General features: G+C 50.3%; 1 protein-coding gene across 1 annotated transcript; it reads left to right on the top strand.

The window, feature by feature from the left end:
• Positions 1-3243: 3243 nt before the first annotated feature.
• Positions 3244-9090, top strand: LOC126063193 (E3 ubiquitin/ISG15 ligase TRIM25-like). Its single transcript, XM_049861374.1, has 6 exons — positions 3244-3858; positions 5687-5782; positions 5988-6221; positions 7328-7490; positions 7711-7773; positions 8531-9090. The coding sequence occupies exons 1-6, from the start codon at positions 3265-3267 to the stop codon at positions 9088-9090; spliced, it is 1710 nt and encodes a 569-aa protein (XP_049717331.1). The 5' UTR covers positions 3244-3264.
• Positions 9091-14489: the final 5399 nt, after the last annotated feature.

The raw sequence follows: 14489 nt of genomic DNA on the forward strand, positions 1-14489 counted from the left end.
GGAGCTAACGAGTATGGGGTTCCTTTTTGAAGTAATGAAAATGTTCTAAAATTGATTGTGGTAATTAATGTTTGCACAACTCTGTGAATATACTAAAAACCATTGAATTGTATATATTGAATTGCATATGAGTTATATTTCAATAAACCTGTTACCCCCCCCCAAAAAAAAAACACAACACACCATGACCAAGTAGGGTTTGCAGGATTCACTCCAGGAATCAAGGTTGGTTTAGTAATTGAAAATCGGTAAATGTAAATTTGCCACACTAAAAGAATAAATGAAAGATTATACTTATTTCAATAGGTATAGAAAATGCATCAGATAAAATATGACACCCATTGAAGATTTTTTAAAACTCTTAGCAAAGGAGGAATAGAAGGAAATTTCATTCATCTGATACAAGGTATCTACAATAAACCTACAGTAACCATCCTACTTAATGGAGAAACATTGAAAATATTGCCTCTGAGATCTGGAATGAGAAAGGATGTCTTCTGTTCACCATTTCTATCGCATCAGGGTGGCCAAGCCAGTGTTTTTGAGCAGGAGAATGACTTGATGAAGACTTTTCAGAGCATTTATGCTATTGGGTGGGAGAGAATGGGAAGCAGAAAGACTAGAAAAGCTACTACACAGGGTGATAAGAGTCTTTCTTTGGCTTATCTTGTCCCTTTTTCCTTCCAAGGGTCAGAACCGGAGTGGAAGCAACAGTCCTTAGGGTTGCCAATCAGGTAACTTTTGAATCAGTCAAATTTAGACCTGGGGGAGAAAAAAAACAGCTACTATTGAGTCGACTCTGACTCTTAGTGACAAAAATCCTATACTGTCTGGCCAACTCTGACTCACAGAAATCCATAGGGTTTCCAAGGTTGTAATCTTTACGAAAAGCAGGCTGCCACACCTTTTCTCTTGCAGAACAGGTGATGGGTTCAAACCGCCAACTTTTCAGTTAGCAGCTGAGCGCTTAACCACTGAGCCATCAGGGCTCAGGTCAACAAGCCAAAACCCAAAACCAAGCCTGTTGCCGTCGAGTTGATTCCAACTCATAGTGACCGTATAGGACAGAGTAGAACTGCCCCAGAATTTCCAAGGGGGGCCTGGCAGATTCGAACAGCCGACATTTTGGTTAGTAGCGGTAGTACTTAACCACTACACCACCAGGGCTTCCCAGGGTAACCACAGGGGCCTTGAAATATCATCTCTTCCAACAACCTTGTCAACTCACAAGAGAACAACCATGGTCCAGAGAGATTAAACGAATTGCCAGGATCCTGCTGCCCCTTAGTCGCCTTTCTCCCTCTCTGGCTGGTATGTAAGAGGCTTAAGTTTACTGCAGGTGACCCCAGGTGCCGGCAGCTTCTCGGCCTCCTGGGCTGAAGGCTCTGTAGGAAAGGGTCCACCCGCGGAGAGGCCGAAGGACCAGCACAACCACGTCTGGTGATACCCCTTTTGACCTGCTGACATCGCAGCCAGAATACTGGGGCTGCTCATGCCTGAATTGTGAGGTCATGGAGCAGAATTGTGGGGGACAGGCTTCTAGGCAGAGCCCCCTTGAGAGTGAGACCGAAAACCAGCAGCAAAAAGGAAAGGTGAGAAGGCAGTCATCAGGCCCTGTGAGCTGTAAGTAGCTGTGGGCTGGGCACACTGGGTGATAGGGAGCCTCCAGCACCAATGAACCAAGGCCAGGGGAGAGGCCTGGCAGCTGAGTGCCCAAGTGCTCACAGAGCAGCTGAACCTCTGGGTCTCTCCAACATGAAGGGAGCCTCACGTGAGTACTTGTGCTTCAAGCCCTCTTCCGACATGCCAAGGCAGTGGCTCCGTTCCCCTGTCACGATGTCACTTCTTCCCCACCTGCCCTCTTGTCCAGGATTTGTTCCAGGAGTTAGGGCTAGGGAAAAAACACATGATCTCATTACGTGCTCCACCCCCAATTCATGCCTTCTGGAGATTGGCAAGAGGCCCAGGTGATGCACACGGTTTGTACTTGTCAAAAAATCAAACAGTGCATTGCACTGGGTAAATCTGCTGCAAAAGACCTCACTTGGAGGACTAAGGTGCGCCTGGCCCAAGTCACAGTATTTTCATTCGCCTCCTACGCATGTGAAAGCCGGACAATGAATAAGGAAGACCAAAGAAGAGCTGATGCCTTTGAACTACGTGTTGGCAAAGAATATTGAATATACCACGGACTGTCAGAAGAACAAACAAATCTGTCTTGGAAGAAGTATAGCCGGAAGGCTCCTTAGAAGTGAGGATGGCAAGACTTCGTCTCACATACTTTGGACATGTCATCAGGAAGGACCAGTCCCTGGAGAAGGACATCATGCTTGGTAGAGGGTCAGCAAGAAAGAGGAAGGCCCTCAACAAGACGGACTGACACAGTGGCTGCAACACCGGGCTGAAGCATAACAACTATTGTGAGGATGGCACAGGACTGGACAGTGTTTTGTTTTGTTGTATGTAGGGTCACTATGAGTCAGAACTGACTCGATGACACCTAACAACAACACTAACATAAAGGTTGGCAGTTTAAACTCACCCGGCAGCACCATGGAAGAAAGGCCTAGCAATCTGCTTCCATAAAGATTGTTGTTGTCGGGTGGTGTCGAGTTGATTCCAACTCATGGTGACCCCATTTATTACAGAGTAGAACTGCCCCATAGGGTTTTCTTGGCTATAATCTTTACAGGAGCGGATCTCCAGGTCTTTCTCCCACAGAGCGGGTTTGAACTAGCAGCCTTTTGATTTGTTGTGCCACCAGGGCTCCTCCCATAAAGATCAAACCCAAACCAAACCCATTGCCATCAAGTGGATTCCAACTCATAGTGACCATATACGACAGAGTAGAGCTGCCCCATAGGGTTTCTAAGGAGCAGCTGATGGATTTGAACTGCCACCCTTTTGGTTAGCAGCTGAATGCTTAACCACGAATGCTTAACCAGGGCTCCCAGTAAAGAACAACCAAGAAAACCCTACGGAGAGGTTCTATGCTGTAACACATGAGGCCACCATGAGTTGGAATCAACCCCACGGCAATGGGTTTGTTTGCCTTTTGGGGAGGAGTGTTGGCAGACAACATAGCCCTGTGCCCCATGGGCAAGCAGCTGCTTCCAAGAGAAGGGGTGTACCCCCCAAAGCCCCTTCAGCCTCTGCCCTGGCTTCAGGCTGCTTTGCCCTTATCTTCCCAGGACCTGTCCAGGATCAAGTCCCAGCCCCAGAGCCCTCTGCCCAGCCCTCAAGACTCCCCCAAGGTCAGCCCCTATGAGTAACAGCAAACTCCGAATGGTAAAGGACCAAGTCCTCTGTCCCATTTGCCTGGAGGTGTTCCACAACCCAGTCACCACCGCCTGCGGCCACAACTTCTGCATGGCCTGCCTCCAAGGATTCTGGGACCATCAGACTGCCATGGGTGAGATACCCTACTGCCCCCAGTGCCGAAAGAGTTTTCCCTCCAGGCCCCGTCTCTGCAAGAATGTCATCCTTGGGGAGATGGTGGCCTGCTTCATCCAGAACAAGGGCCAGGCCTCTAGGTCCTTGCAGAACGTGGCTGGGCCGGGGGACGTGCCCTGTGACTTCTGTTCCCCACAGAAGTTCAAGTCGGTCAAGTCGTGCCTGCAGTGCGTGGCCTCCCTCTGTGAGAGGCATCTGAGCAGCCACTTTGAGGATGAGGTGTTCCAGGGCCACCGGCTGCTAGAGCCCATGTGGGACATCAAGAACCGCGTGTGCCGTAAGCACCGCAAGCTCCGCCGGCTGTACTGCCGCACGGAAGGGTGCTGCGTGTGCGGCGCCTGCCTGCTGGAGGGACACAAGAACCATGACACTGTCCCCTTGGAGGAGGAGCGCGCCTGCAAGGAGGTGAGAGCAGCTGGGAGGCCGGGGAATCGTGGTTCCCTGGGCTTGCCTGAAAGGCTCTCCCAAGCCCAGGGCACAAATTTCCTTGGAGGAAAATGAATGTGACGTTGGCTAGGACCTTGTCATGACATGAAAAAGCGCTATTTAAATGAATGTTGTTGTGTGCTGTCAAGTTAATTCTGACTCATAGTGGCCCTATAGGACAGAGTAGAACTACCCCATAGGGTTCCCAAGGCTGTAATCTTTATGAAAGCAGACTACTACATCTTTCTCCTGCAGAGCAGCTGGTGGGTTTGAACCGCTGACCTTCAGTTACCAGCTGAGAGTTTAACCATTGTGCCACCGGGGCTCCTCAATTAAATAAATAAGGATCCAAAATTGTATGTACTGTAACCAGTAAGGAGCCCCTGCGTGGTGTAAATGGCTAAGCACTCGACTACTGGCCAAAAGGTTGGCAGTTCAAAACCCAGTCAGAGGTGCCTCAGAAGACAGGCCTGGCACTCTGCTTCTGAGAGGTCACAGGCTTGAAAACCCTATGGAGCAGTTCTATTCTGCACACATGGGGTTGCTATGAGTCGGAATCAACCAATAGGCAACTAGCAACAGCTATCGAGGTGGTTCGAACCCACCTAGCTGCTTCAAGGGAGAAAGACCTGGCCATCTGCTTCCATAAGATAGCATGGGAAACCCTATAGGGCAATCCTACTCTGTCACGTGGCACCTAGAAATCGACTCAACGGCACCTATCAACATAACCAGTTGCCATTAAGTCGATTCCTACTCGTGGCAACTCCATGTTGTGTCAGAGTAGAACTGTGCTCCATGGGGCTTTCAATGGCTCAATTTTTTGGAAGTAGATTCCCAGGCCTTTCTTCCAAGGTACCTCTGAATGGACTGAAACTGCCTGTTTATACTGTAATCTGTGGTTAAAAAAAACGGTTTTTGCACAGGAAAAACAAAGGCTGAAAGAAAACATCAAAATACTAACACATGTTAGGTTTGGTGAATGCCTTCCTTTTCTCTACTTTCAAATTTTCTTGAGTGTATTTGTACTGCTTTTTATTATATTTTAGGTATTCTATCATTTATATTCTATAACAGTGCTACTCTAACATAGCCATTTAGTGGCCTGTTAACGGTCCATAGCAAGAAAAGGAGCTTGTGCCAGAATGTAAACAAACTTCATCACTAAGCACACTGTTTTGTTTGGCTGACTTTTTTTTCATAGCAAAACATTCTCGAGGAAGGAAGCAATGCATTTATTTACAATCCTACACAAGCTCCTTATTTCGTTTCGAACCAGTGACAGTTCATGGACAGGCATCTAGAATAACACCGTTCTAAAATATATCATTGCTGGAATGGGTGAAGAGTAATGGCTTATATAGAAGGACTTGGAAACAGGGTCCTGCTATGGACTTGGCAGTGCTGCCCCAGGGAACTGGACGACTCCATACCTGATGTGCCTCTCCTGCTCCTGCTGCCTCTTAGACCTCCTGACCTTGCTGCCCTCAGAGCCCTTCACAACCCCTTCCTATGACCTGAAACCCTTATAGATCGCCATGGTCAGGAGCAGAGAACCTGATCCCGAAGACTGGAGAGACGGGCTCTCAAGGGTGAGCGATCTGGAGCAGAGCGATGCGCCATGGGGCCATCTATCTACATTTCAGCTCTGGCCTTTCTCTCTCATTCTCATTAGAGCAGAGCAGGTGAATGCAAGTGGTATGTCTTTTCTGGGCTTTGACATGGGGCTGCTTGCAGACAGGTTTCTCCTAGGCCACCTCTTGAGTCAAGGGCACCTCCTCCTCCTCTACCTCACCTCTCACCCTAGGTCGAAGTTCGGAAGGTCCAGGCTAATGTGGAGAACCAGATGTCGATCATTGCCTCTGATAACCAGAAGCACCAGGGGCGGGTGGCCTCACTCTCGGTAAGGTTGAACTGCTGAGCCCCCTGTCCCAAGCCCAGGCCCCCCAGTGCCCTGAATCCGGGTGAGGGAACTCTCTAGGCTTGGAGGGGATGGTGTTGGCCAGGCAAACAGAAGCAGATGCCTGGGCCAGCTCTGGGCCATGGCAGTGGGGGCCCCAGGATGGGGCTCAGGGATGCCTCTCTATGTCCCTCCCCGCCCTGGCCAGAAACTGACCCAGACAATGCGCAATGAGGTGAACACCTGCTTCTTGGAGATCATCCAAGAGATCAAACAGCTGCAGGTGAAGGTGCTGGAGTTCGTGGAGAGAGAGGAGGCCGCGGCTCTGGGAAAACTGGGCAGCTCCATCCAGCAGAGCCACAGTCGGCTCCTGGAGCTGGAAGGGGACAGCATCTGGCTCCGTGCCCTGCTCACCAACCAGAGCGACCAGCAATTTTTGCAGGCAAGTCCCCTGCCACCTCTGTCTGGGGTCCTATCACAACCTCACTCCCCTACCACCCCAAACACCTAAACACACCAGGTCTGCCCAGACCTCGGATCAAGTATCAGCATCACCTCGTCCAGTCCCCTGCCTCAGGGAGCCTCCCCAACCCAGGTCACTGGTCCTGAGCAGATGAGACCTGAGCTTATACCAACACCCTCAGCTTCTTCTCCACCTCAGAGCTTAGCCTTATCCTTTGGGACATTCTTCCTTTTTTCAGACCCTAACTTGATGCCATCATTCCCCTGGGACAGATGGGGGTGTTCCCTAGGATGCTGGGCATCTGACAGTATTGGGGGTTTCTTCAGACTCCCAGAGCTGGGCTGCAAGTGAAGCCAGAACAATCTATAGAGCCTAGATTGAAATCTTATTCTCCAGCCCAGGCCTGGCCCCACAGTTGCCATCGAGTCAATTCCAACTGATGGTAATCCCATGTGTGTCAGAGTAGAACCGTGGTCCACAGAGTTCTCAATGGCTCATTTTACCAAAGTAGATCACCAGGCCTTTCTCTGAGATGCATCTGGGTGGACTCAACCTCCAACCTTTTGATCAGCAGCCGAGCATGTTATCCATTTGCACCACCCAGGGACTCCTCTCTGGCAGGGTAGCTGGCAGGAAGGTGGCTTTCTCTGCGGACAGAGACCTACTCCAACCCTGTGCTTGGGGGCTCCGTGGATAGCTCTCCTTTCTTCACTTTGCTGCCATTACACCCCTGAGCTGATTTCTAGGGCTACTGCTCACCTCGTCCCCAAGTCCTCAAGCACAACTGGAAGCATTTGACAATGTTTTTCACTAAGTAATTAAAGGCTCAAAAGAAATCCTCCTCCCATAGTTTTCTAAAACTCCACTTAGCTTACCATGCTTGGCCACACTAGCTGTACCGTTGGCAGCACCCTAACCTGAGATCTCCAAACAACTGGGAAGGGAGAGAGAGAGGTCCAGGTTCGAAGAGGTGACCTCTGCTCCACCTCCCGCATGGTTCTGGGGCCACTAAGCCCCTGGCATAAGCAGGGGCATCTGTCGGAGCCCTAGCTAACAGGTGCTAGTGCCACCTCCCTGTGTGCCAGGAGTTCCCCAGGCTGAAGCACTTCCCAGCCCCCGTAGAACCCCTGATGGGCACCAGCTTCGAGGAGAAAGAGAGCTTCCTCCAGATGCCAGAGACACTGGTGGAGCTCCGGACCCAGCTGGTGGGTGTGGGTCTCAGCTTCCTCAACCGGCTCCTCCTGAAGGGTGAGTACCTGGTGTGCCCTGTGACCTTGGAGACTCACCTGCCTTATGGGGGTGGGAGCACTCCACAGGGCAGTGGGTTGCAGTTCAGGGCACTTGCAGAGAGCCCAGGTTTCCTGTGTGCACCTTCCTCAGGTGACACAGCCTCCTGGAAGCCCACACTTCTTTCCAGAAGGATGCTGGACTGTGAGTTTCCTCAGCAAAGCCCCTCTATCTCCCCCAGGCATTAAGATGAACTCCTACGAGGTGTTGCCCCCAGCTGTGGACAGGAAAACACTCCTCAAGTGTGAGTCCACAGTATGGTTTCTGCCTCAGGGTGGGAGGGATGGCACAGGGTCCCTGGATGCCTCGACCTCCCAGCCCCAACTCCATTCAGGCCAGGACCTCCAGAGAGACACCGGGGACCCCAGAAGGACTCAGTGGAAAACCCAGGGTAGATCAGAGACCCCAGAGCAGTGGTAGGCAGTGGAGAAGACCCTATCCCACCCCATCCCTGGGGGTAGGGCAAGGCCTCACCTACTGCCCAGAGACCAGCTCTGCTGCCCTTTCTGGCCATCTGCCGGTGCCTATCAGCTTCCCCTGGGTTGGGCCAGGCCAGTTCAGATGGGCCAGGGGCCAAATCCCAGTGACTTCTCTGAGAGCTCCAGGGCCAAGGTTGACTTCCCTTTGGTGTCCCCCTGTGAGACACCTGTGGAAACCCTGGCCTTTCCCTCAGTCCCACTCAGCTTGGATCCTGAACAAACAGGAGAGGGAGATGACCTCGAGGGCCTGGTTGGAGGTGGGAGCTCCTGACCCCAAACACTCCTCCCCAAGGTGGGGGAGTTCAGACATCACCTAGCTCATCCTACCTCTGACAACTGCCCCCGGGGAGTCAGAGTGGGAGACTTAAAGGCGGGGGTAGAGGGGCCACTCCTAGGAACCTGGGATGGAAGCTGGGGGGCCCTCTAAGCAAACAGCCATGCAACCGAGCCCCCTCCTTCCTCCCTGAGGGGCCCAGCGCCCCGTCCCCGGGGACCTGACCCCGCTCGCTCCCCGGCCCCCAGCCTACTGTAACCTGAACTTCGATCCGGCCACGGCCAGCGCCGAGCTGTTCCTGTTCAAGGAGACGCACTCGGTGCTGAACTTGGGCATCCTGCTGGAGCCCGCGGCGGCCGGCGGCCCCTGGCCCGGCTTCACGCAGTGGCCGCAGGTGCTGTGCTCGCGCGGCCTGGCGGAGGGCCGTCACTACTGGGAGGCCGACGTGTCCGACTCCTGGGTGTGCCTGGGCGTCACCTACCGCCGCGGAGGCCCCCTGCCCTGCGGCCCCCCGCGCCGCAGCATCGTCTACCTGCTGGGCCGCAACCCGGACTCGTGGTGCCTGGAGTGGGACTCGCTCCAGTTCTCCGTGTGGCACGACAACAGGCAGACGGTGCTGCCCGGCGCCTACCAGCGCACCCTCGGGGTGGCGCTCGACTGCGCCGCCGGCTGCCTGGCCTTCTACGGCGTGGCGGGCGGCGCCAGCCTCATCTACCGCTTCCTCGCCACCTTCCTGGAGCCGCTTTACCCCGCCGTCATGGTCAGCAGCGGCGCCTCGGTCACGCTCAAGCAGTGCCCCGAGCCCTAGGGTGGCCGGTCGGAGAGGCGGCCACGAATAAAGCTGGACTGACGCTCTGGCTGGGCCGGCGGGAGGGCTGGTCGTCCTGCCCCAGTCCTCGCGGGTGGCGGGCCCTGCGCGGTTCCGCGCGCTCAGGGGAACCTGTCTCCCTCCTCACTCATTGACTAGATTCGGGCAGAAAACAAGCAGGCCGCCCTCCCTCCCCACAGCTACTGGAGCAGGGAACTCTTGCCCCTGGGCTGAAAGACAGTCCTGTGATCCCAGCTGGGGTGCTGAAGGCCCAGCCCCCTTCCCCAAAGCCCTAGCAGAGGCGGCTGGGCTTGGTTCTCCAGACTGGTCCTGGCTACCCAGCACCAGAGGTTCCGGGGTCTATCCCCAAAGGCCTCTCCCTTGAGAGGGGTGGGATTGGAGCAGGTGGTTTCTCTGGGGCTCCTCCCAAGGCGGCCAGATTGAGAGGTGGCATCTGATGGATTGGGGCAGGGGGTGGCTTGTCTGAGTTACTGGCCTAACTGGGAACTGAGAGGTTAAGCTGAAGGAACCCAGGCCTGTCTCAGACCCTAAAATGACCCCACTGCCCTGAACAGAGGTTCTCACATCTCAGATATTTCATAGCCCAGAGAGGCATGAAGTAGCATTGCCCTGGGGGCAAACCTTAAACCCACCTCCACCCTCAACCCTCCCCCACCCTCTACCCTCCCCCTGCCCCTCCAGCCAGCTTCCCACCCTACTCAGCTCCCAGACACAGCAGCGCTGCCGGAAAGCAAAGGGGCTTCCTCCTCCATCTGACCTGCCCATCAGGTGAAGATGAGGTCTGAGTGAGTGCACAGAAGTCTACCTGAGAGGTGGGATCCAGCCCGGGTCATTGCCCCAGGGACCTGGCAGGGTCACAACTGGGGACTCAGCCCCTCTGGGGAAGCTTAGAGTTCTGTCAGAGTGTGAAGCTCACCTTGGCAGTTTCAGCCTCAACCAGCCACTGGTTCTTGTGGCTTCTCATACAGAAGCTCTGAGTAAGGTTAATGATTGGCTCTGAAGAGGAAATAATACAGTCCAAGGGGGGGCCCTAGGGCAAGGCCATCTGGAACCAGGCCAAACGGTGCCCCATGGGGGTATTCCTGAATTCCATCCCCGCCTGGCCTGTTCCCAGAGAAATTAATGACCCTAGCTTTGGGGAATACCTGGGTGGTACAAATGGATAAAGCACTTGGCTGCTAACCAAAAGGTTGGCAGCTCAAGTCCACCCAGAGGCACCTCAAAAGAAAAAGGCCTGATGACCCACTAAAAAATCAGCCATCGAAAAACCCTATGGAGCACAGTTCTATCCGGACACACATGGGGTTGCCCTGAATCAGGTTTGACTTGATGGCAATTAGTTTTAATTTTTAGTTACAAGGTGGTGATTTGGAACAAGGGGCGACCAGAAAGAGTTGTGTGTAGGGTGTGCTCTGAAGATCTCCATAAGGGTGGAATCCCCTTTCCTAGGTCTCTAGGACGTCATAGTGGTCGTCCTCAGGGTCCTCAAACTCTAACAATTCAAAAGGCCAAGTGGAAACTAGACCTGCACCCTTGGTGAGCTTGGCCAGCGACCCAAAATGCCAAAGTTCTTTGCATGTTGCTGAGAGAGCGTCGGATGGCAGAGGGATTTCTGGAACCCGTGGGGGGAACCAACAGGGGAGGCCTCCCGGGTTGGCAAGGTTAGCCAGCGCTCTTGGATAATCCACATCAGTGAGCTCCGCCCTCCCCACTCCTCCACTGTGGATCGATCATGGTGGAGGCTGTCCTTGAAATGCCACCCACTCACCTCTTATCACCTGCTGGTGTCTTGGCAGCCATCGAATATTTTTGAGTTGGAATCCCAGAAGGCTGTCCTCTGTGTCTCCAAGGGCTATTTTACTTCTAAAAGTTTCCAAATTTTTGCAAAAAGATTGTGTTCATATATCACTTGGGTAATTTTAAAATTAAAGAAATCTTTAAAAAATAGTATTCATTGCATTTCCTGGCTATACAAGTAATTTTACTTTCTTTTAACATAGTGCCTACTGTGTACAAGGTACTCACCCAGGTGCAAAGTTTAAGGGTGGTGCAAACGGTTCAGCATTTGACTACCAGCCAAAAGGCTGGCAGTTTGAACCCAACCGGAGGCACCGCTGATTCGGAAAGGTCACAGTCTTGCAAACCCTATGGAGTAGTTCTACGCTGCACACATGGGGTCGCCATGAGTCAGAATCGACTCAATGGCAACTAACAGCAACAGTAAAAAATCTCAGTATTCAAAGTAACTAATTTTGGTGCAAAATTTTTAAAGATCAAAATGAAATGTAAAACTCCATAGTGATTTTATATTTAGGTCTTTGATCCATTTTGAGTTTTTGTGCATGGTGTGAGGGATGGGTCTTGTTTCAGTTTTTTGCTGACCGATATCCAGTTACGCTAGTACCATCTGTTAAGGAGACCGTCTTCTCCCCATTTAACAGACTTGGGGCCTTTGTCAGATACCAGCTGCTCACAGGTGGATGGACTTACGTCTGGGTTCCCAGTTCCGTCCCGCCGGTCCGTGTACCTGCTGCTGTACCAGTACCGGGCTGTTTTGACCACTGTGGCGGTATAATTTCTAAAATCAGGCAGTGTGAGGTCTCCCACTTTGTTCTTCTTTTTCCGTAATGCTTCACTCATCTGGGGCCTCTTCCCTTTCCATATGAAGTTGGTGATTTGTCTCACCATCTCATTAAAAAATGTCATTGGAATTGGGATCAGGATGGCATTGTACCTGTAGATGACTTTGTGTAGAATAGACATCTTCACAATGTGGAGTCTTCCTATCCATGAGCAAGGTATGTTTTTCCACATATGTAGGTCTCTTCTGGTTTCTTGCAGTTTTCTTTTTATAGGTCTTTTACGTCTTTGGTTACATTTATTCCTAAGTATTTCATCTTTTGGGGGGCTATTGTAAATGGTATTGATTTGGTGATTTCCTCTTTGAAGTTCTTTTTCTTGGTGTACAGGAATCCAACCGATTTTGGTATGTTTATTTGTATCCTGATACTTGGCTGAACTCTTCTATTAGTTCCAGTAGTTTTCTTGTAGATTCTTCAGGGTTTTCTGTGTAGAAGATCATATCACCTACAAATAGAGATACTGTTACTTCTTCCTTACCAATTTGGATGCACTTTATTTCTTTTTCTAGCCTAACTGCTGTGGCTAGGACCTCCAGCACAATGTTGAATAAGAGCGGTGATAAAGGACATCCTTGTCTGGCTTCCATTCTCAAGGGGAATGCTTTCCGACTCTCTCCATTTAGGGTGATGTTGACTGTTGGCTTTGTATAATGCCCTTTATTATGTTGAGGAATTTCCCTTCTACCCCTATTTTGCTTAGTTATCATGAATGGGTGCTGGACTTTGTCAAATGCCTTTTCTGCATCAATTGATAAGGTCATGTGGTTCTTTCGTTTTATTTATGTGATGGATTACGCTGATTGTTTTTCTAGTGTTAAACCATCCCTGCATGGTTTGAATCCCACTTGGTCATGGTAAATTATTTTTTTTGATATGTTGTTGGACTCTATTAGTTAGCATTCTGTTGAGGATTTTTGCGTCTAACTTCGTGAGGGATATTGGTCTATAATTTTCTTTTTTTTGTGGTATCTTTACCTGGTTTTGGTATCAGGGATATGCTGGCTTCATAGAATGAGTTTGGGAGTATCCCATCTTTTTCTATGCTCTGAAATACCTTTAGTAGTAGTGGTGTTAACTCTTCTCTGAAAGTTTGGTAGAATTCTCCAGTGAAGCCGTCAGGTCCAGGGCTTTTTTCAGTTGGGAGCTTTTTAAATTACCTTTTCAATCTCTTCTTTTGTTATAGGTTTATTTAATTGTTTTACCTCTGTGTTAGTTTAGGTAGGTAGAGTGTTTCTAGAAATTTGTCCATTTCCTCTAGGTTTTCAAATTTGTTAGAGTACAACTTTTCATCACGTTCTGTTATGATTCTTTTAATTTCAGTTGGAAGACAGATTTTTTTAAAAGGTTTTTTTGTGTGTGCTTTAGATGAAGATTTATAAAGCAAATAAGTTACTCATTAAGCAATTAATACACATATTATTTTGTGACATTGATGGCCAATCCCATGACATGTCAACACTCTCCCATTCTCGACCTTGGGTTTTTCATTACCAGCTTTCCTGTCCCTCCTGCTTTCTATTCCTTGCCCCTGGGCTGGTGTGCCCATTTAGTCTCATATTGTTTTATGGGACCCTAAAGAAGGATTTTGACCTTGCACTTGTACAACCCTGCCTTATCCCCATCACCTTAATTCTAGCCCTGTTGTTGTGTTGTTGTTAGGTGCTGTTGAGTTGGTTCTGACTCATAGCGACCCTGTGTACAACAGAATGAAACACTGCCTGGTCCTGCACCATCGTCCCAATTGTTATGCTTGAGCCCATTGTTGCAGCCACTGTGTCAATCCGTCTTGTTGAGGGTCTTCCTCTTTCTCGATGATCCTCTACCAACCACGATGTCATTCTCCAGGGACTGGTCCCTCCTGATAGCATGTCCAAAGTATGTGAGACAAGTCTCACTGTCCTTGCTTCTAATAAGCATTTTGGTGTGCATCTTCCAAGACAGATTTATTCATTCTTCTGGCAGTCCATTGTATATTCAATATTCTTTGCCAACACTGTAATCCAAAGGCATCAGTTCTTCTTTGGTTTTCCTTATTCATCGTCCAGCTTTCACATGCATATGAGGTGATTGAAAACACCATGGCTTGGGTCAGCCCTAGTTCCAATAAAATTTTATTTACAAAAACCGGTAATAATCCGTTGGCCATAGTTTGCTGAACTGATTTTCTAAAATTATTGCATGAAAATATCTTGATTATGCACTGAGTTTTTTGGAGCCCTCCTTAAATACTGAGCCCCAGGAGAGTGCCCCACTTGCCTCACCCTAGTTGGGGATGTTCCAGTGACTGAAGGGTGCTACTGGAATCTAGTACTGGGCCAGGGGTCAGGGATGCTAAATGTCCTACAGTGCTCAGAAGTCATGCCCAAAATGCCTATAGCGCCCCTATTATAGGTGTTAGGAACATGTACGTACACCGATTGATTTCACCGCTCACTCCTGCCAAAATAAATAATACTCAAAGTGTCAGAAGCCCCAGGGCACCCATTACAAGGCTTTTAGGTCCCTGCCAAGTGTTTCTGGAAGTGGAATCTGTCTTCATTCACAGCTATGGACTCCTGGTGCCCCGAGGACATGAGCCTTGTTGATTTTGTGTTCAACACAGCAAACCACGAAGTTGAAATTACGCAGTTCGAGATGACACTGATGGTTAGATTTCTGCTCAGTTTGCTCCAATGTTCTACAGATGTCACTTGAAAGGCTCTTTTGGGCCAGGCATAGAGCTCATCTGGTAGGGGG

The sequence above is a fragment of the Elephas maximus genome, chromosome 19, assembly GCF_024166365.1.
Source record: "Elephas maximus indicus isolate mEleMax1 chromosome 19, mEleMax1 primary haplotype, whole genome shotgun sequence".
NCBI lineage: Eukaryota > Metazoa > Chordata > Mammalia > Proboscidea > Elephantidae > Elephas > Elephas maximus.

What these genes read in the sequence shown, in the direction of transcription:
- LOC126063193 (XM_049861374.1), top strand. Translation starts at nt 3,265, where the DNA reads ATGAGTAACAGCAAACTCCGAATGGTAAAGGACCAAGTCCTCTGTCCC. An exon ending in GCGACCAGCAATTTTTGCAG is followed by an intron (nt 6,222 to 7,327) that starts GCAAGTCCCCTG and finishes CCTGTGTGCCAG; the next exon opens with GAGTTCCCCAGGCTGAAGCA. An exon ending in CAACCGGCTCCTCCTGAAGG is followed by an intron (nt 7,491 to 7,710) that starts GTGAGTACCTGG and finishes TATCTCCCCCAG; the next exon opens with GCATTAAGATGAACTCCTAC.